This window comes from Trichosurus vulpecula, chromosome 2 (assembly GCF_011100635.1).
Source record: "Trichosurus vulpecula isolate mTriVul1 chromosome 2, mTriVul1.pri, whole genome shotgun sequence".
In the NCBI taxonomy this organism is placed as follows: domain Eukaryota; kingdom Metazoa; phylum Chordata; class Mammalia; order Diprotodontia; family Phalangeridae; genus Trichosurus; species Trichosurus vulpecula.
Window position 1 is genome coordinate 233,404,840 of NC_050574.1, and position 21,786 is coordinate 233,426,625.

Below are 21,786 nucleotides of genomic sequence, written 5' to 3' on the forward strand. Positions count from 1 at the left end.
CTGCTCATCCTATCAATCAGGTAATCATTTTTTTAAGGGCCTATTATTTGAAGGCACTGTTTTAGATCCTTGGGGCTATAGGTGTAGAAGCATATTTTTTTTTATTTTTTCCTTTGGGGGGAGGGCAGGGCAATTGGGGTTAAGTGACTTGCCCAAGGTCACACATCTAGTAAGTGTGTCAAGTGCCTGAGGCCAGATCTGAACTCAGGTCGTCCTGATTCCAGGGCTGGTGCTCTACTCACTGCGTCACATAGCTGCCCCGTAGAAGTATATTTTTTAAAAAACCAACTGAAGTTCAACGAGAAATATTAAGAAATATTATTTTCTGATTAAAAAAGAAATGATTTTTAGACTTTTCCCTTTAGGAAAATGGTTAGAACAAAAGCTAAGTCTTTTCTTAGGGAAATAAACTGAGTGATAACCAAGATCACAACCAAGATCCACAACATGAGGAGATGACCAGGAAGTAGCATAGAGGACTGATTCTGGGCAAGATGTAGGAGAAGGGGTAAGAGTCCACTGCCCTGCTGGCTGGATTTAATCAGTGATTGTATCCACTTCCCCATCCCACCCTTGCTTTAGGTCGTGAAGTCTGGGCTCTAGAGTCAAATGTGGGCTCTGAGACTCACTACCTGTCTGACCTTGGTTAGGCAAGTCACTTTCTCGAACTTCAGGGACCACTACCCCTAAAGACAGGAAGAGATGGTCCCTCGTGTTCCTCCCAGCTCTAAATCCTTTCGGGGCAGTCCACTGCTTTCATGACTGCAGAGGGGTAGTCCTGGCCAAAGCGGACATAGGGAGGTAGACTTTTTAGGGTCAGACAGCCCGGAGATCGTGTGGGAGGTGCAATCAGGCAGAACAACGTCAAGGCTCTCCATCGTCTCCCACAAGCCGGACAGATCCTGGAGAACTCCTGGCCGCCCCGTTTGGACAGCGCCCGCACCGCGCGGCGCCGCCGGGAGGGGGCGGGCTGAGCGCAGGCTCCGCCTCCTCCTGCCCTCGAGGCGGCGCTGCACCCCCGCCGCTCCCGGAAGCCGCTCTGGGTGGCCGCGGCTACAACTGCCGGGCGGAGAAGTTTCGTCTTTCCGGAAGTGTCCGGCCGAGCCCAGTAACGGCGGCTGACGGCCGTCGGTATCCAGCGTAAGGGGAGAGTAACGGCCACGGCGGGGACCACGGAGATCGAAAGGGACTGGGGGTGTTCGGGCGGCGTTTGGGGCGCCATGGACGAAGCCAGCAGCTGTGGCAGCGGGGGCGGCTTCCGCCCCGGGGTGGACAGCCTGGACGAGCCGCCCAACAGCCGCATCTTCCTGGTGATCAGCAAGTACACGCCGGAGTCGGTGCTGAGGGAGCGCTTCTCGCCCTTCGGGGAGATCCAGGACATCTGGGTGGTGCGCGACAAGCACACCAAGGAATCCAAGGGCATCGCCTTCGTCAAGTTCGCCCGCAGCTCGCAGGCCTGCCGGGCCATGGAGGAGATGCACGGACAGTGCCTCAGCCCCAGCGACTCCAAGCCCATCAAGGTGCCGCGCTGAGAGGGCGGGAGGGAGGCGACGAGGGAGGCTACCCGTCGCGGTGCCTCCCTGTGCCCCCGCCAGAGCCCAGGCTGTCAGCCGGGGGTGGAGGGGGAGGGAGCCCAGAGGCCGCCCCGCCCCCGCCCCTGCCCCCGCCCCTCCTGCCCCTCCTGCCCCCGCCCCTCCTGCCCCCGCCCCTGTGCCCCCGCCAGAGCCCAGGCTGTCAGCCGGGGGTGGAGGGGGAGGGAGCCCAGAGGCCGCCCTGCCCCCGCCCCTGCCCCTCCTGCCCCCGCCCCTGCCCCTCCTGCCCCCGCCCCTCCTCCCCCCGGCCCCCGGCCCCTACTCCTCCTGCTTCCACCTTTCTCCTTTCGCTGCCTATGTTCTTGCCCCTTCTCCTGCCTCTGGCCCTGTCCCTGCTCCAGCCTCTGCCTTTCTCCTTCCCCTTTACCCACCTCTGTTACTGCCCTTTCCCCTGCTCCTGCCCCTTCTGTCTTCCAAGCAACTTTGGCAGATGACAGTAGTGGTCTGGCTCTTCTTATTCAGTGGATGCTGTGCCCTGTTTGAGCACTAGCCTACCCTGAGGTCTTCTGTGACCCCAGCAGCTCTTTGCTGGAACTGTTTGCCCATGGGCAAAGCTAAATAACTGTGATTCCCACCCCCAACACACACTCACTTTCTCTATCTCTGTCTCTCTGTGTCTCTCTCTCTCTCTCTCTCTCTCTCTCTCTCACCCACCCTCTCACCCTCTCACCTCCTGACAGTTTTATGCACTGAAATTGTGGCCTGGTGGTGTAAGTCTTTTTCTTTTTTTCCCAAAAGTCCCAAATTTGAACCGTGGTATTTGACAACAATCAAATCATTACCCCACCCCATTTTATTTGGCCCCAAGGTAAGGCAATTCCTTGGTGCCCTGAGCCCTTCTCACTTTTAGGGAGAAAATTCCAAAACAATCGTCATTTTTATTGTTCTGGAATCTTTCAGCTTTAACTTCATTCCTCCAAAAAAGTGGGAGGTCAGGGAAAACATGGCAGCTCTAAGGGTTTGATTGCTATGGCTGTAGAACAAGTCCTTTGTTACAGAATGGGTACAAATTATAATCAGGTAGTTATTGTTTAATTAGTGCACACCACTGCTATTCACTTTGGCCTCATCAGTTACTGGTGGCCAGGATTTTGGCCAGGCCAAACTTTCTCAGTTTCCAGTGCTCTTCTCATAAACTCATCTTCTGAGAAATTGCAAATGCTGAAATCCACCCTTTACCAACTTTGCAGAAATTTCTGTTATAGTGTCAGTCAAGCATTTGATAAGTGCTACTATCTGTAATGGTCCTGTGCTAAATGCTGTGGATATAAAGAAAGAAAATAACCTGTACTCAGAAGTATCTTTATTTCTAATGGAAGAAAAAACATGTAAATATTGAGATACTTAAAGTATATGAAGTCAATCCAAAATGGAAAGGCATTATCATATACAATATATTATTTGTACTAAATCAGAAGTTTTCTAAATTAAATACATTTTCTTTCCCCATTCTCCAAGTTCCTGTATTTTTTACATTTTAACTGTGAATCTTACATGTAGTAATACATGGATAAGGACCTTTTTCTATGTGTTATGGACTCCTTTGGCATTCCGGTGAAGCCTATGTGCCCCTTCTCGGAATAATGCTTTTAAATGCATAAAATACAACTCATAGAATGATGTTAAGAGCCTTTGGTCCTGACCTTTGGTGTCCTTGAAATGGAAGAGGAACATGCCTCTTCCTCTTTTCCAAGAGACAGGAACTTCAAATGCCATTGGAAGATGTGGGTAGAAATAGGTATGGTAGAAGAACAAAATCTAGGATCAATTCCATTAGAGAGGTTCAGTGACAACTGTCAAAAACAAGATGAAATTGAGAGTAATAAAAGATCGAACAGTAGACAGTAGAGTTCCAGATTGAGTTGTCTCCATGACACTTGGGGAAACTGGAGGCAGAACTATCTACCAAAGTGGATACAGTAGGAATAAAAGCCATTTGTGAAGGAAACTAGGATACTCTGTCTCCCTAGGTTTGTCCTTAAGTAGAAGCAAGAGAACTAGTACGTTCAGAGATGCTAGGCCTGAGGTGCAGCCCTTTGATCTGCTGAGGTCAGCAGATGAAAATTATGAACCTAAGACAGATATTTGGAGAAAAGGAACTCAGTAAAATATTTATTGAGCACATACTCTGTGCACAGCACTATGCTGAATGCTGAAGGAGGTACAAAGAAAATTAGAACTTTCCATGTTATTGGGGTTTACAATTAACAGCAGTACTAATAACTTAAAATTATACAGTGCTTTACAGTTAGTAAAAACAGCATATGTTTTTCATCTGCTCCTCAAACAACCCTGAGTTAAATCACATAAGTGCCTTAGAGAGATTTATTAGAGAATTTCTCCTTAATAGATACAGAAGCTAAAATTCAGGTTAAGTCACTTGCTTGGGTAAGAAGCTAAAATTCAGGTTAAGTCACTTGCCTAGGTAAGAGTTAGACTTGAATCCATGTCTTCTTACTGTAAGTCCGGGTGCACAACAGTCCACAACAGACACCAAGCTGAATTTTCTAGGATAATCATATACATTTCTTTGATGACATCCTTTGTGGTTCCTCATTCGTAATAATGGTGTTGCAGCTTGCAGCTTGCCTCTGCCTATCTTGCAGTTTTAGTCAGTCTGATAAGTATATATATATACTTATATATATGTATATGTATATATATACATATACACACATATATGTGTGTGTGTGTGTATCAAAGCATGTATATATTCTGTGGCCATTTGTCATTTATTTAGTTGATGAGAATATGCATAGAAAAAGTGGCAACCAAATACAGAAATCTATAAGTGCTGTTTCTAATAATGATTTTATTGGTTTGCAAAGATTTCCATCAAGAATTGATGAGAACCTACCAAATTTCATCTCATTAATCAAGTACATGTGTCAGTACTTAAGAGATCTGTGATTTCATTGATGTGTATGCTCTTTTCATTAATACAAAGCATAATCCCATTTTGACTTAGTCGATGATAATACTAATAGTTTATATGATGCTTTAAGATGTGCAAAATGCTTTACATATAATATCTCATTTGATCCTCACAACAGCCCTATGAAGTAGATAATAGTAAATATTATTTTCATTTTATACTTGAGGAAACAATCCAAGAAAAGCTAAGGGACTTGCGTAGGGTCATACAACTAGTAAGTGTTTGAGACAGAATTTGGACCCAAATCTTCTTGACTCTAAGTCCATTGCTCTATCTACTGTACCACACAGCCTAAAGGACTGCTATAGCTGAAAAATTCATGACCCTGTGGCCACACTAGTTATGAGCCAGTTTATGGTCCTAAAAAAGCAAATAGAGAGCCTTTACAATATTTTTAGAACAGTCCTTTTTAGTACCCATCAGAATTTATACTCTAGTGACATTGCCTTTGACAATCTAGAGTCACCTCCACACCACAAGAAAGCATTGGATTAGGACATTAATAGATTAGGACTACTTTAATATTTATTTTGTTAGAACTTTAGCAGAAGACATAATAGTCATAAAAGTAATGGGGATCTAGAAAAGGGCATGGACTAGTTTTTCCTATTTAACTAAATCTCTTTCTTAGGTTTTCATTGCCCAGGCAAGATCATCTGGGAGCCACCGAGATGTTGAAGATGAAGAACTTACAAGAATTTTTGTTATGATACCAAAATCATATACGGAAGAAGATCTAAGAGATAAATTTAAGGTACTAATATTTTTAGTCAGATAGCATCTTTAATAAACTCATTTTCCAAAATTTGCTATTTTTTTTTAGTATTCCGAGTAGATATTGTTAAAAATATTGTAGGAAATATTCTAAAACCTTTTATATTCCTATTACATTTAATATATTATTAGCAATAATATCTTAATAATAGTTACAATAATACAACATATTATTTCTTAGTGTTTCCTAGCACTACATGGCTATCGTAATGTAGTTATGAACTCTAATTTCCATATCTGTCCAAGCAACTGGCATGATTATATTTCAGTCTTAATTTTCTCTGAAGGCCTAAGCTGTTGATGTTAAATTTTTAGTACACATTTTGATTGTACATACCGTTTTTGTTTTTTAAATCTTTTAGGTCTATGGAGACATTGAATATTGCAGCATTATTAAGAATAAAACCACTGGAGAAAGTAAAGGTTTGGGCTACGTAAGATACTTAAAACCATCACAAGCTGCCCAGGCCATAGAAAACTGTGATCGAAGTAAGAATTTATTTGGTTAATACTTTTTACAGATATGCTTTTGCAGATCTATCCATATTTGTTTGTTTAAGAACAACTTTCAATTCTGGTTTCACTTCTGATTTGACCTTAACCTAAGCAGTTGGGTTTTAGATGTATAGAGAGCTCTGAGATGGACATTTTTCAGACCAATCTGATGATGGTTATCTTTGGCAACAGTGTTTTAAAAGCAAAAATGTCAGAACAACCATTATTAAGATGATAAGAGCATTAACTTATTTTGGAAAGTATTTATATAGAGAAGAAAACAAGACAGGGTTTTCTGGGCTTTGAAAAATCGGACTGTTGTATTTCTTTGTATTAAAGACATATTTCTTTGAACGCAGTATTCATAAGCTCCAAAATAGCTCAGAGCTTAAGTAAAAGAATTCCGCCTCCCCCCCCCAAAAAAGCATAGTTAAATATGTATAGTCAAGCACAAATTAGAGGATTGTAAGGGGAAAAATGTTATGTAAACAGTAAAGTTCTATGAAAATGTGAAGTGGTTGTTTCTAGTAATTAAAAATTAGGTAGTTTAGTGAGAGGTAGCAGATATATAACCTTTAAATTCTATTTCTGACATTAGTATATGCTAAGAGGCAAAGTGGTGTGGTTGGTAGAACCTTATAGTCACATAAATCTGGTTCAGATCCTGGCTCTAACATATACTAGCTTTCCTTTGAGTTCTACTTGTAACTCAGATACTAATAAATTCCAGATGATTTGTCAATTTGTATCAGTGAAGAGAATTTTCATGTCAGGAGGTCGCTGACATCAGAAGTTGAGACCAACAAGGGAAACATAAATGAAACACACTAAATGAAGGTGGAACAGATAACCATTTATGTAAAACTGAACATGTATGAGCTATCTTTTTCAGGTTTTAGAGCAATCTTGGCTGAACCTAAAAATAAAGCATCTGAATCTTCTGAACAAGATTATTATAGTAGTATGAGGCAGGAGGCATTGGGACATGAACATAGAGTAAATATGTTTCCTTTTGGTAAGTAGTACTATTTTTTATGATAATATGCGTGATCATACCTTTGAAAAAAATATTTTACAGACAGTCTGTCCATGGATAAGATTTCTATAGGATGGGCAGGCATACATACATAACCATACATAAGTTATTTAGTTGCTACGCAGTCATTTTTCTGCCACACTTCTGGGCTGACCGACTTCTGCTTCTGCTTTGCTGGCTCAGACACATCATACCCACACTTAGCTACTCCTTGATATGCTCGACATAGTAGAGGAAATCTGTCAGTCTTGAACATCTGCCTCATGTCTTTAGATTTGAATGAGAGAAAGGTTTTTGGAGGACAGGTGGATTGGCTAGTGAGAGTAAGAATTCTGAATCCCTAGAAATTTGAGGAATCTATTTTCCCAGCTGAAATCCATGGTGGAGTATGACATTTTCTAAGCTGCTATACTTATGTATTCTTGAATAAACTAAACACATTCTCTACTTATATTCCTCTTTGTAGTGAGGAATTTTCTGTCTCTTGTTGTTGCTCTCTTATTACTGCAAGCAAGAGAACAAACCTAGAGGTGTTCCAAACAATTGAAATCATTTTTATATTTGCATGTTTTAAATTATTTAAAGGACTCATTTTAAATTATCCCATGTGATTCAATTTATATGGGACACTATACAACACCCTGATCTCACATATGTTCTTTTATTTAAAAGGTCTATCATTATACCAGTTTTATTCACTTGTACCTAAAACTTAAAGCATGTTTTAAATAAGTGTACAGAAATTTGATGACTATATTTGTCATTTTGTTGGAGAAGAACAGCCGGAATTTCCCTCTTTTGAAAAGAATGATATCCGAGGCCAGGAGACCATCTCCAAACGCTTGTCAGTGGTATCACGAGTTCCTTTCACACAAGAGCAGCTCTACAGCATTTTTGATATAGTCCCAGGCTTGGAATATTGTGAAGTCCAACGAGATCCTTACTCTAACTATGGTAAAAAATAACTTCTAATTTTCTTTCTAAATTAAGCTCTTGTTCTGTTTAAAAATAACTTTCTATAATTGTTTTTTTCTGTAATTGTTCCTTTCATGATCAATTTTTTTTAATGCCCACATGACAGGATTTGGAGTTTCTCTTTCTCTGAGTTTTAGAAATGTCATATTGACCTTGATTCCCTGTAAAAGAAGCTTCTTTATGTTGTCATCCATAGTGATCAGACAAACAAGAATTATATAAATCTTATTATACATAGGAATTTTAAAAAATAATTACATAAAGCTTCATATTTGTAACTATGGAACAAAGAAAATCTCAATGCCCAACTTCTGTATATCCTGCGGGTCAGATTGTGTTGTCTGAAAAGGTTGTCTTCCCAGCTTCTAACCCTTGCCAGCTTCTTCTCTTTCTCCCACCCTACCTCTTGTGGCTTATTTCAGATCCCAGTGACTCCCTAGTCTCTATTCTCTTCTTGAACCAAAACCGGGAAAGATATGCTGCGTTTTTTGGACTTTTCGAAGGATTGTTTTTAGTTTAATTGGAATAAAATGACACTGGATTATTACTTTAAGCAGGCATTTGCCTTTTATATATTTGCAATTTATTGTCTGTGGAATGATTTCCTTTAACAAGGGGAAAAGAATATTCAGTATTCTTTCTGTCCTGAGGTAACACTGATCTTGTCCTTTTAGGTCAGACAAGCATGGCCCATGGTCACCCTGTCTACCACAATCCCTTACCCACACACAAGCCATCTTTGGTATAAGTCTGCTCAAGATGTAATAAGAAGAACTGCTAGGGTTTGAGTCTGTATCCTGTCTTCATTGATTTTTTTCCAGGGTTTGAATCCATTTTTGCCTACCCTAAAAGAAAAGAGTAGGCTTGTCCATACAGTAACCCTCTCTGTTCTGACTGAGTACAAGGCACAACTTCAGTTCTCTTTTCCCTTTTCCCCAAAATTTCTAAATACATATTTTAAGTTTTCTGCCATTTTCTGCCATTTGCTGTTTTTAATAAGGAAATCGTTGTTTTCCCCCTTTATCACTATAGAGCAATAACAGTAATGATAGCTACAGTAACAAAAATAACACATTAAGGTTTGAAAAGTACTTTACTTACAATATCTCACTCGATTCTCCCAACAGTCCCGTGACGTAGGCTCTGTAAATGGTGCTGCTCCCACTCTACAGATGAGGAAACTGACACTCAGAGATGTTAAGTGACTTGCCCATACTAATAAGTATCAGAGGTTGCATCTGAGACCGTGTCAAGTCCAACTCTTTTCCACTCTACTGCATTGCTACCATATCCCACATAGATCCTTTTACCTCATATGTTATTTCTGTCTCTGGTTAAAAAGTTTCTCACAAAGTTTACCATTGAACTATAGCGTCTTCATTAACAGAGTTATTGCTATATATTTAGAATCCTGTTTTAACTAACTTAACAGGACATCAAAATTTCTGTTTTACGCTTAATGTAAGGAAAAACTTCCTAACAATTAGAACTATCCAAAAATGGAATGGGCTGCTTCAGGAGGTAGTGGGTTTCCTCTTTGGAGGTCTTCAAGTAAAGGCTGGATGACCACTTGTTAGGTATGTTGTAGACAGGATTCCTTTTCAGCTATGGTTAAACTAGATGGCCACTGGCATCCTCTCCAATTTGAATTTCATTGAAATGGTGACATATTCCTAGATGGTAGAAAAGGAAATATTACAGTGGAGTATCTTCCTCTAGTGTGTGGGCATAGTCATCTCAAAAAAAGATAAAGAAGAAAGGTAACTGCTAGTTGGACACTAACTCTGAGCAAAACGCTGATTGGTGCAGTGAAAATGGGAATGATCTAGAGGAAAGCAATCGTATCATGCTAGAGTTTGTCATAGCCAAGGAAGCAAATAAATGCTGGGCACAGTCAGTCATAAACTCTGGACTTCACAATAGGAGAGTAAAGATCGATGTTATGCCATTGTTCAAGAGACATAGAAGGCTCACAGAGACAAAAAACTAGTAATATGATTCTGACTGAGCCAGATAAAGAAAAGAAGAGGCCTTTAAAATAAGCACTTTAGTTTCATAGGGAACTCTCTGATGAACTCACATTCAAAAAGAACACCTACTAAAGCTGGAAGGAGGTATGTAGCCAAGAAAAAAATAAAAAAGAGTGGCACATATTTCTGACAGTAGTGTTAAAAAGGTTAAAGCTAACCAATGGAGAATGAAAAAATGCTGAGAACAAAAAGTGATTTTTTTTTAAAAGGCATGCTCAGGACAAATGGAAGATGGGATATATGGTGCAGGTAGTATGATGTCAACCACCATTAGATAAAAAGCGAGCCACTCAATAAATTTTGTTAACAGTTTTCTCAGTTGAGAAAAATGATCCTCAGACTGGAAAGAATAGGACAGATATAATTAAGAAGGAATCACAGATGAATACAGACTACAGCATCTAGCAGCTTTGAACTCAAATCTCCAGACTTGGACAGATTGTACCATAAGGTAGTAGTAATGGCTAATGTTAATGTAGTGTTTCATAGTCATAAATCGTTTTCCAAGGATCATCTTATTTGATTCTTACAACATTCTTATTAGATATGCAATGCAAATATTATTTTACAAAGAAGGAAACTTGAGGCTGGGTTGCTGAAGAAGCACAGCTAGTAAATAGCAAGGGTAGGCCTTAAACCCAAGCCTTCTAATTGAGTCCTGCACTTCACTGTACTGCCTCTTCCTGAAAGAACTTGTAAATGGGAGCACTAAACTGCTGACTGTGATCTCTGAGAAACTGTAGCAAGGGGAAGTTTCTAGAAGAAATTTCCCTTGATTTTCAAAAATTAGGAGGAAGTGGATTTTGTCAACCACAGGACATTCCTGACATTTAGGAGAGAGAATTTATGAGCAGCTTAGGGAAGTAGTAACTTCTTTTCTTTTTTATCAAGCAGTGTCATTTTTTATAGAGATACTAGATTGGCAGATGAAGAGAATAGTATAAACCAGGAGTGGGGAACCTGTGACCTCAAGGCCCTAACCCCCTAAACGTTTTATCTGAATGTGAGCAAGATACTTGGCAAAGCCTTGTGATATTCTTGTGGACAAGATGGAAAAATATTGCTTAGATGAATTTGTAACTAGCTCCGTGTGACTGCTCAAAGTGTTGTTTTGTAGGACAAATATCAATGTGGAATAGTGTCTCTTCATCTCCAATTTTTTTTTCCAGTCCTTACTTTCCTTTAGGGCTCAGTTCAGGCGCTGCCTCCTCTGTGAAGCCTTCTCTAATCTCCCCTCCTTCCTTTTCCTGTTGTTAATGCTTTCTCCTTCTTCAAATCACCCTGTCTTTACTTATTTGTGTCCATGTTGTATTACCCCAGTAGAATGTGTGCACTTCAAGATTGGGGATCATCTTCTTGTGTCTGTGCCCACAGCACCTAGTTTAAGTTGGGCTGATGAATGTTTATTGAACTGAATTGAAAAGTAGATGAGTAAGTATGGTGTAGCAGAAAAAACATTGGACTCGAAGGTAGACTTAGATTCATATTCTAGCACTGTCACTAGCTGAGCATGAGGAAGGTCTTTCCTGCTGAGCTTCGGTTTCTTCATCTGCAAAATAGAAATAATATTTTCACTACCAACCTCAGATGGTTATTGTGAGGAAAGTGCTTTGCAAAACAAAGTGAACTGTTGAAATGCCCTTTAAGAAATGATTATACAAATGAAAAAACTTAATCTTATGCAGATAAAATGTAATTTAAATTGTTTATCTTACAACAGAATTTAACATAGATTTCCTTAAAACAGGTAATTCCAAGTATGCTTAAAAGAAATACCAAAACTTGATTTTGTCATTAATTTTTTAGGAATGTAATTTACTAACATTATACAAAGTGATTTATAATCTACCTTAGCTTCCCATTTATTGCTATAAACTTGCCTTCTACCAACTAATGTTTCCTCTAGTTTTTTCTGAAGTTGTGAGCAGAAAGCCATGCTAAACGTGTAACAAACTAGGATGAATGAGCATATGTGGACAGTTTAGTTAATAGCTTATGAAAGAATCGGCTCTGCTTTCAGCCCAACCCTCCAAAAGCAGATGCTTCTCACCAAATAGGATTCAGTCAAGATACTGTTGGGCCAGAGATGGCTTTTCCAAAGTTGTCTTCCAAAGGAAGGAGCTACATATTTCCCTAGACAAGCAGAGGCCTGGGACTGCTGGCATAAAGTAGTTAGAGCCCAACCTCCTTGATAATATTAGAGCTAAAAAAGACCTTTTATATTATTTAGTCTTTTTTTTCCTTAATAGATGAAGAAATTGGAGAACAGAGATTTGTGACTTGCTTGCAGTCATATAAACTAATTAGTAGCAGAATAAGGAGTTGATTTTCTTTCTCCAATTCTCCTGATTTTCACTTCATTATTCTTTTTACCATATTGCATAACCAATCAACATAGAAACAACACAGAAACTGTAAAGTCTGTGGAACCTATACTATAAACCAAAGGAAACTGATGGTTTCTTAAGAATGGTGGAAAGATTGGCACCTCAGTGGAGTCAGCAAGAGGTTCAGATAGGTAACTTACTTCTCTGCCTTTATGGCTGCCATTCATCTTCCAGTTCCAAGGATGGCTCAAGTGCAATGGGAGCTGAAGCTGAACTCATGAAAAGTGCATTTCAGGGCAGGAATTAAAAGGCCACATTTCTGTTTGGAGGAAACAAAGTTAGGCCTTAAGATGTGGCAATGATTTCTGAGGTATGCTAGGGAGGGGGCGAGGGGGTAGAGTGGAGCTAACCAAAGCAAAAAAAAAAAACAAATGTGACCTGTCATCTAATGTGCAAAGATATCTATAACTAAGTGGAACACAGGTAGTTATCCTTACTACCCTCCATGTTGTCAAGTAATCACCCTTCCTGGAATTCTACTTAGAGCTTCATTTGGGCTAGTAAAATCTTGTGAAATGCAAATATCTCTGGGAGCCTTGAAGTTCTGTCAGTTAAACATACCTTCAAGTATATTATATTTCTTTATTTCAAATACCTAGCCTGGGTCAGTTCTGTTGAATGATTGAAGGTGTGGAAGCTTGGTGACTTAGTGGGTAGAGTGCTGGGCTTTAAGTTAGGAAAACCAGAGTTCAAATCCTGCCTCAGGGGCTTGATAGCTCTGTGGCCTTGGGCAACTCTCTTAATTACTCTTAGACTCTGTTTCCTCATCTTTAAAATAGGGATAATAGTAGCACCTACCTCAAAAGTTGGTTGTAAGGATCAAATGAGATACTTATTATATAATGCCCTTTGAATCATAAGATCATAAATTTAGAACTGGAAGAAATTTGAGAAGCCATCAGGTACAGCCCCCTCATTTTCTGGATGAGAAAACTGAGACTGACAAAGTTTAAGTGACTTGTCTGGAGTCATACAGTTAGTATGTATCAGAGGCAAAATCTGAACTCAGGTCTTCCTGACATCAAGTCCAGCACTCTGTCTACAATCTTAGCTGCCTTCAGGTATCAATTTAGTATGATGATCATAGGCGAGGTGGTGTTGCTAGGATGTTGAGTGGTTATTTTAAAGCACATGGAATGTGGGAAAGTTATAAGGGCAAGGGAAAAGAGGTTCTGGGAGAGGAGCAAATAGAGAAAGCTCGAGGAGTGCCAAAGAACATCTAAAATTTTTGTGAAGGACTAGAACTATACTCTTCTATCTTCTCAGATACTAAATATGAAATAGCTATTCATTTTGAAAGCAGGATCCAAGAGAAGAGAGTCTCACAACCATATATCCCCATGTCAGGTCATTGAAAACCTAGAGCTGAGCTTTTCTAGTTCACCCAGGGTCCACCTCCATGGAGTAGAAAGTTGCCTTTGTCCCCAGACCTGCTACTTGGCCCCATATCAGAAGCTTTCTTTCCTTCTCCAAAGTTGATGAGAGCCTGGGTAAGGCTTCATACAAGTGGCTGAATTAACAGGCAAGCAAAAGGTGTGTGGAATGGTGCTTTTACACAGCTAAGCTTTATTAATTAAGCCTGTTCCTATTTATATAACCTATCTATTATATTTTCATCTCTCTCTCTTATCTCTCTCCCTCTCCCTCTCTCTCTCTCTCTCTCTCTCTCTCTCTCTACCTCTATCTCTACCTTTACCTCTACCTCTCTGTCTCTCTCTACCTCTCTGCCTCTCCTCTCTGCCCCCCCCATTCTCTCTTTTCTGATCATTCTTTCTATCCTTCCAGATCCTTAGTAAGCATAGTTTGCTGTTTCTGCTTCTTTACATCCTATCCCTCAAAAAAAAATAATAAACCTTTTGGAAAAAAGTCCAGTATAACTTTTTGCAAATCTTGCCAAATGTTTAAAAATATTTTAGACATCATTCTTATATGGTCATAGCACAAATTTTGAAGATTGGCTCATTAATAGTCAGAGACTGGAAAATAAATGTTTTAGAGTGGTTTGAGAGGTGGGATATGATTAGTTATTTTTTTTTTTAATGTTTTGTGGTTTCCCTAGTTTGGATTAGGTTTGGATTATAGACATGGTTGTAAATGATAGACTATTAGTTCAGTCAATGAAGGTGGTTTCCTGGAAGCATTTATAGTCAGTTTTCCTTTACCACTGAGGATGGATTGAGAGGAAATAGATTTAGGATGTAGTAATTGGTATGAACATTAGTTGGGGAAAATTCTTAAATACAGAAACAAGACCCCAGGAAACAAGGTTGAAAAATTTCTTTCCCTAAAAATGTTTAGTAAGAAAATAAGCCCTTTTCTGTCTCACATATAATAGGTAGTATCTATTAATCTAAATAACCTTTTTAAGGTACAGATATGTTTTAATCTGACTTGATCATATTACCCAAATCTAACCTAGATCTACAAACTGCTTAAGTTGGTTCATTTAACTGTTAGCTTTCAAGGTAACTACCTCTTTCTCTTTTTTTTCTTTTTTCAACTTCTTTTTTTATTATGAACTTAACATAGATCAACAAATATGAAATTTCAATATACAAAGAACAAAAAAATAAGCTTATAAAACAACTTCTCTTCCATACAATTTTAAATGTATGTTAAATTTAACACAATAGTAACAAAATCACCCTGCTTGTCTAGTTCCCCCTTCCAAGCTTTTTTCTGCTCTCTTTGTATTTTCTAAAATGTTTCATTGATTTTTTCTTTTTTTAAAACGTAAACATCACTATGCACACCCACAGCTCTTTCACCATCCTTCAGATCAAAATAGAGGATAGCTATTTCAAATTTGTTATTCCTAGTTAGTTTTTATCCTTTTCCTCTTAACTACGGAAGAATACTAATGGTGAAAAGTCATAATAAACTTCTTGTAAGCAGATTGGCAACCAATTACAACCAATTAGGCTTTGCTTTTGTAAGTATCAATAAAAAGGGAAATATTAAGTTTATCAACTCTAGATATCATGATGGATCTGTTCAGCAAGGACAACATTTTTTAACAATTACATTTTTCAACAAATTTTTCATTTAAGTTTTCTCTATATTTTCTACTTTATTAAAGGTCATGGAGTGGTTCAGTACTTTAATGTAGCATCAGCTATATATGCAAAATACAAGCTGCATGGGTTTCAGTATCCTCCCGGAAATCGGATAGGTGTCTCATTCCTTGATGATGGAAGCAACGGAACAGAGTAAGTAGTATTCAATGTATGGCTAAGACAGAGTTTTGAAAGTATGTAATTTACTCAAGGGAAAATAGGAAAAATTTTAAACATATACCTGAACATCTCAAATGTGACTATTTCATAGAAAAATAAAGTAATAGTGTTGCTTACTAATCATATTACTACAAGTTCTCTAATAGCATTGTGTAACTAACATCAATCGTTACATCTTCAGCCTCCTTAGAAAAATGGCAACCCAGATGGTCGCTGCACAGCTTGCATCAATGGTGTGGAATAACCCCGGTCAGCAACAATTTCTGGCATCTTTGGTAAGTAGCTATGGTGCTTTGTTTTCTTCTTTCCTCGCACATAAAGAAAGTAGAAGAAAGTTGTTTTGAAGGTCACCTTGACTTGCATTACATTTGTTACCTTTTAAAGAGAGTTAGCAGAGTTGTAACCCAGAAAAATATCCAAGGTAGTAAAGGTACTATTAGAAAGCATGGGTAAAACTTTAGCAGCATCTCTTTTTATTAAAAATCCTCTCTGACTGAAATCACAACCTTCCAGTTCACTGTCATTTTCTTATTATGCACTTCTCAACAGCAATTTGGAGGAAGTTCTGGGTCTCAGTTGCCTCAAATTCAAACAGATATTGTGCTTCCATCATGTAAAAAGAAAGCCCCGCCTGAAACTGCTGTGAAGGAAAGGCTTTTTATTGTGTTTAATCCTCATCCCTTACCTTTGGACATACTGGAGGATATATTCTGGTAAGACTTCAATTCCACAGGGTCATGATCTATAATAAATTAGGATTAAATGTGAAAATTTAAATACACAGTCTTGAAAATTCTCCATTGTTACATAAGCATGTCAAATACAGTTGTTTCTTCTAAGAACCTTTCGTTATATTACCTCTCTCAAAAACCTCTGCCTTTTTGCTTATTCCTTTTGATCATTTCCTTTTCTTGCGTATCCCCACAGAATTAACTATTCTTTTGTTTCTGAGTTGTTTATAGAGTGGTCTTAAAAAAGTTAGGAGCTAGAAATAAATTGACCAATACTTTCACCTGGAGTGAACCTGTACTGTTTTTCTGTTATTGTAACTTGTTTAATTGTATACATAAAATTAATTATATAATTATAATGTATAATTAATTTAACAGGTGATAATTGAGCACTTCCTGTGCTAAGTGCAGTGATGGGCACTTGGAGGATACAAAAGAAGCTTGTAAAGCCGCCCCTGCCCTTAAGGAGCTTACAGTCTCATTGGGAAAACCCGACAAAATCATGCTAACTCTATGAGATATGTTAAATTAGGTGCTAACAGAAGACATGATTTCTGTGCTTTCAGAACCTTTGATATGTAGAGAAATTGTCAAGGGACACTTTTGAGGTCCGTTGGTGATTTAATTGTGTGGGTTTTCAGTGTTTAATCTTCTCTTTTCTTTTCAGCTGCCACTAATGAATTAAGATATATAAAAGGTTTGGTAAGGAGCCATATAAAAGATGAGGTTGCTGGAATGTAACAAAGTATTTTGACATTCATTTAAACTAATTAGAGTAATTTTAGGCTCCTTTTGCAACAGCTTTGTTTACGTGTTTCACTTAAAATAGCTTATTTTGTTTCAGTCGTTTTGGGAATCTGATTGAAGTCTACCTTGTGTCAGGAAAAAATGTGGGGTATGCCAAGTACGCAGATAGAACAAGTGCTAATGATGCCATAGCTACTTTACATGGAAAAATTTTGAATGGCGTCAGGCTTAAAGTTATGTTGGCAGATTCACCCAGAGAAGAATCTAACAAAAGGCAAAGAACGTATTGACCATACAGGTAAGTTCTTTGTAGTCTGTGACTAAATAGTATAACAAAAGCAATGTGTGCTAGCACTTTAATTATAAACTTTGTTTTTAGGGATTTAGAAGTTGGCATTTAAAAAAAGCACTTCAGGCTGAAATTTGGCTGATAATGCCATAGCCCAGGCAGATAATCTTGACAGTACATTTTCTAAAAATCTTTTTAAAAAATCATTTTAAAAAGTATATTGGCTTGATGCCATTTGCCCTTCTGTAACTCAAAAACAAATTCAATCTAGAAAATTAAAACTAAGCATATTGTTTTATTTGTGTATTTTTAAATAAAAAAACTCTTACATTACAACTTGACCTTTTTCTTTTGTGCTTACATAAACTTTTAAGTTTCTAAAAAATTTTAGCACACAGAATTCGTGTCCTTGCTTATTAAGTGAGACATTATAGTAGTCCTGTTGAAACAATTTGTTTCTCATTAATAAAGTACTTAAAAATAAGATTGAATAAGAATATTTTGAAACAATTAGGGTTTTTTTTTTAACATTGTTACCAAAATGAGTGTGGGTATGTATGTGGTCACAGGTTTATACTTTCATCTTTTAAAACTGCCTACATGCCTGCCCCTCTGAAAGCAACCAGTGTACGTTAAGAAAACTGCAATGCAATTAACTGACTTCAGTAGGTGTATAAGGGTTCTTATATGAATATTTAAGACAAAAGTTGCCCTAACAACTTACCAAAAGCTATTTTTCTTTAAATAATATTGTATGTTATCAGAAAGGAAATTTGAGTTTTATTCATAGTAAACTATTATTTTTGTCCATTAATAGTAGGAGATTAATTTTTAATGTCATTGTGTGTGAATGGTTGTATCCCTAACATTCCTGAATGTGTGAAAGATTTTTGGTTTTAAGACATCTTTGACAGCTTTGCATTTTTCTTTTTTGTTACCCAAACAACGGACTTTACAGCTTTTTAGATCTAGAGTAGCCTGAGAACTCATTGCCCTCACAGCTCACACAGAGACTGTTATCACCACTCCATCCCCTGCTATGTCTTGTGGCCACAGGTGCAACAGCAGCATTCTGAGAAGTACTTTGAATCCAATTTGAAGTCACCCATTTGAGACGAGTTGCTTTACGTTACTTTTTATTTTTAACCAGTTATGAGAAAAAGTGATTCTAAGGACTGTTCTAAGGATCTAAGGACTGATTCTAAGGACTAGATTTGAGATGTGTTCTATTTTGATCCAAGTAATTACTTTAAAAGTGAGAAGAGTTAGCAAAGTGAGCAATACTTATTTATGACCAGTCATCTTTATTTGAGGGCTGTTTTAAATTTTACTCAGCGACAGAGATTAGAGACAATATGTTATAACAATGATTTAACATTTTTTGTCTTTTGAGACCTTAAATGTTAGGTGAAAATGAATTGTTTAAATGATGTTAATTCTTCATTTCTACAGTAAAAATGATTCTCAAAATACCATACCAGTATTATTTTTAAAAACAAAATATCAAGGACAGTTATTTTAAAATTTGTTATAACTTATGATAGCTTACTTTTGTAGTGTATATAAAATGTGTTGCCGTTAATTGCAAATATTTTAACATGTTTAAAATAGTTGGTTTCTGCTTTTGTCTAAAGATCCTTTGACATTAAAAAAGTAAGAATATAAAAAGCCTAACTTCACAGTTTAAAAGGGCAGATATTCTTTAAAGTCTTTGTATAAAAAAAAAAGAAAAAAATTATTTAGCTTTGAATTTTTTTTTTTAAATCATGTTTGTGGCTCAGTTCTTTTCCCTGTTGTTTTTCCAGTGGAGGAGAATGGAGTCAATTGAAACTCCTGTCTCATCCAGGAACCAATTAGTAAAAATGATATAAGGTACCAGTGATCAAAAGAGTCAATTACTGAGGTGTACAGTTGCTAAAGATGTAATAACACACCTTTTTGCTTGGTGGCAAAGCTCTGCCTAGAGTTATAAGCTTGCTATGCTATTTTCTGCTCTTAAGAATAAATTACATTCTTTTTCCTGCATTAGAAGAATTTTACATTCTTCAAGATGAGTGGCCATAAAACATAAGCATTTTACCTTCCTCATTATTAAAGCATTGTACATATTCATGGCAAGGACAGAGTGGTTGAAATTGTGGTGATATGAATGGGAAAATTTTGGCTATGACTTATTCTTGTTTTTAAGATCTTCTAGTTGCAGCATGTACCCTACCTTCATCAGCTAAAAGGTGATTTTTATAACCTTTTACCTGCTGGGCCCTTCACCATGGACATCTCAAAGGAAATCTTAGCTTTTATAGGCTGATGAACGATTTTGCCCTAATTAGAAGTACAATAAAATTGTATGAAAGCATTCTTCAATTCTCTTAAAGTGTTTTTGTTTCCTTTCTTAATATAAAGAAGGTACACGCAAATGTAAATAAGTCAGTAAAGAGTGGCTCATCTTTATGGGACATCTTTAGCATCAAATAAGCTACTCTAAGGAAATAGGGGCAAGGATTATCCTATATTAATTCAGCATATGGTTTATTTTTTTTAAAATACTGAAAGCAGTTGGATCCATTTTAAGGGGAAGAGGACCCCTAACACAAAAGCTGCCTTCCCTCTGCTACAGGGAAATGAAATAATCTTGTCAGTATTTAAGACTACCCACTTAAATGATGGAAATTAAAGTTTTCTTAGAGCATTTTTCACTTAGAAGTGAAACAGCTCCTTAATTTTTCCTTTGGAAATATTGAATGAAGGGTTTGTAAAACTTTTGTTGGGGATTCAGGATTTCTGTCTACTTTGAAATACAATGAAAGAACTCATTTTTCTTTTGAAACTGACCATCTAAAATATTACTGAACTTTGATTCTGTAGTAATCCACAGCCTTTTCCCTTCAGAAATTCAGTACCCTGCTCTTGTTTATTACCTTTCTGACCTCTCACTTTGGCTTCACTTGTTTGGGTTCCATCTAGTTTTCAGGTAAGCAGATAAAAAAGATCCATTAAAATACAGTTACATTTAGGTAATGATAGGAATACTAAATAAATAAGCTGTTTGCCTTTCAGGTGATGATTTTCATACTTGTGTTGTGTTCTTTCTACAGAACAGATACTAAATAATGACATAACCCTCAGCTGACTGACTGAAAAATGTGACTGGACGCACTCCCTGTGGACAGTTGACAGCTTTTTTTGTATAATTTGCTAGTTTGTGCACAACGTTGTCTTGTTGGGGGGAGCAGAGTTTGCAGACATGTATTTTAAATCCACCCATTTATGCTAAAAGTAATACAGTAGTTGTTTGAAGAGAAATGTGTTTTGTTGTGTTTAGAAGAAATAAAGTTTTCTTTGTTTCACTAAATCATGCCTTATTAATGTGGAAATTATAATGAATGGAAAAAATAAAGAAGGCAGTATTTAGGGTTTAACAGAATAATGATTCATCCTGCGGTCACAGAAAAATAGTTGCCTACTCAAGTAACTTGAAATTGACTTTGAGGACAGGAGCCCAAAATATGCATCAATAGAAATACTGAATTTTTAAGACCTTTCCAGGATTTGTTAATATTTATATGAAGTGATTTTTTTATAGACTAACTAAGTGAAATAATCAAGTTGCTCATAGGTTGAAATAAATTATTTGGAGGGCATTTTTCCCAAGTTAATATGGAAATTTGATGATTACAACAAAAATACTTTTCAACATTATTTATTATAGTTATTTCAAAAAACCGATTTAACAAAAATTAATTTTAAACAGATTTAGTGAATTTTAAACAGATTCAATTTGCTACTTTTTAAGTCTTTTTGCTTATACTTGGATGTAAATAAGTAGATTGGTTTGGCAGCTACCTAACCATACCCCCATTAAATCATGTGACCTCTGAAGATGTATCTTATCCCTTCTTAAGTAATTATAGAATCTAGGAAAATTTTAACTAATAAGTTATTAAGGAAATTTAATAAATTCTTTATATTACCCAATTTATTGAACTTAATGGATTAATAGACCAGAAATTTTATTTAAACTTGATTATATAAATTGGGGGGAAAATAAAATTATTTTAAAATAATTTTTAAAACTTGATTCCATATTAAACAGAATTGTACACCTGAACTGATCCATAGTAGCTACATCATTGCTGGGCTTGTAGTCAGGAAGGCTGTGCTCAAATCAAAGATCTAACACCGTGTGTGTGTGTGTGTGTGTGTGTGTGTGTGTAGCCATGGTCAAGCCATTTACCCTATGTCAGCCTTAGGTGGGGAATCTGTAAGTTGGAGGGTAGTATCTTCAGTGGGTTTCAGTGCTCAAGGGAGATCATGTACATTAAGCCCATTGCAAACTTAAAAATATTGTTGAAATATTCATTATAAGTCAAATGTTAAAAAAAATGTATCCTGCTTCTCACAAATAGAAATTTTGAATCACAGACATGCATCAAAGCTAAAGAGGCCAATATGTTGGGAATTATATGGATTTTAGGTTATATCACAGAGGTAAAAATGTCAGTAAGGCTTTTTTTTTTCCCTTAAATATACCCCTGTTAAGTCCTGGGCTGCTTCCCATA

General features: G+C 37.3%; 1 protein-coding gene across 3 annotated transcripts; it reads left to right on the forward strand.

Moving 5' to 3' along the window:
- The first annotated feature begins 1,020 nt into the window (after positions 1 to 1,020).
- RBM45 (RNA binding motif protein 45) lies at positions 1,021 to 20,579 on the forward strand. 3 transcript variants are annotated; one of them, XR_005009579.1, is made up of 11 exons: positions 1,080 to 1,520; positions 5,159 to 5,281; positions 5,664 to 5,790; positions 6,689 to 6,811; positions 7,607 to 7,786; positions 15,304 to 15,433; positions 15,642 to 15,735; positions 16,010 to 16,173; positions 17,036 to 17,236; positions 20,117 to 20,198; positions 20,323 to 20,579. XR_005009579.1 is itself a non-coding variant. In XM_036744884.1 (10 exons), exons 1-9 carry the CDS (start codon positions 1,221 to 1,223, stop codon positions 17,226 to 17,228), a joined length of 1,431 nt encoding a protein of 476 aa, XP_036600779.1. In that variant the 5' UTR covers positions 1,021 to 1,220; the 3' UTR covers positions 17,229 to 17,236; positions 20,323 to 20,579. The 3 variants fall into 3 exon arrangements, 2 of the variants coding, with proteins under 2 accessions (XP_036600779.1, XP_036600778.1); XM_036744884.1 differs by lacking the exon at positions 20,117 to 20,198 and having other exon boundaries at positions 1,021 to 1,520; positions 7,610 to 7,786; XM_036744883.1 differs by lacking the exon at positions 20,117 to 20,198.
- Positions 20,580 to 21,786: the final 1,207 nt, after the last annotated feature.

Excerpts from the sequence above, each read along its gene's own strand:
- RBM45 (XM_036744883.1), top strand. The coding sequence starts at position 1,221 with ATGGACGAAGCCAGCAGCTGTGGCAGCGGGGGCGGCTTCCGCCCCGGG. Across the intron at positions 1,521-5,158 it reads GCGACTCCAAGCCCATCAAG|GTTTTCATTGCCCAGGCAAG; the intron begins GTGCCGCGCTGA and ends TCTCTTTCTTAG. Across the intron at positions 5,282-5,663 it reads ATCTAAGAGATAAATTTAAG|GTCTATGGAGACATTGAATA; the intron begins GTACTAATATTT and ends TAAATCTTTTAG.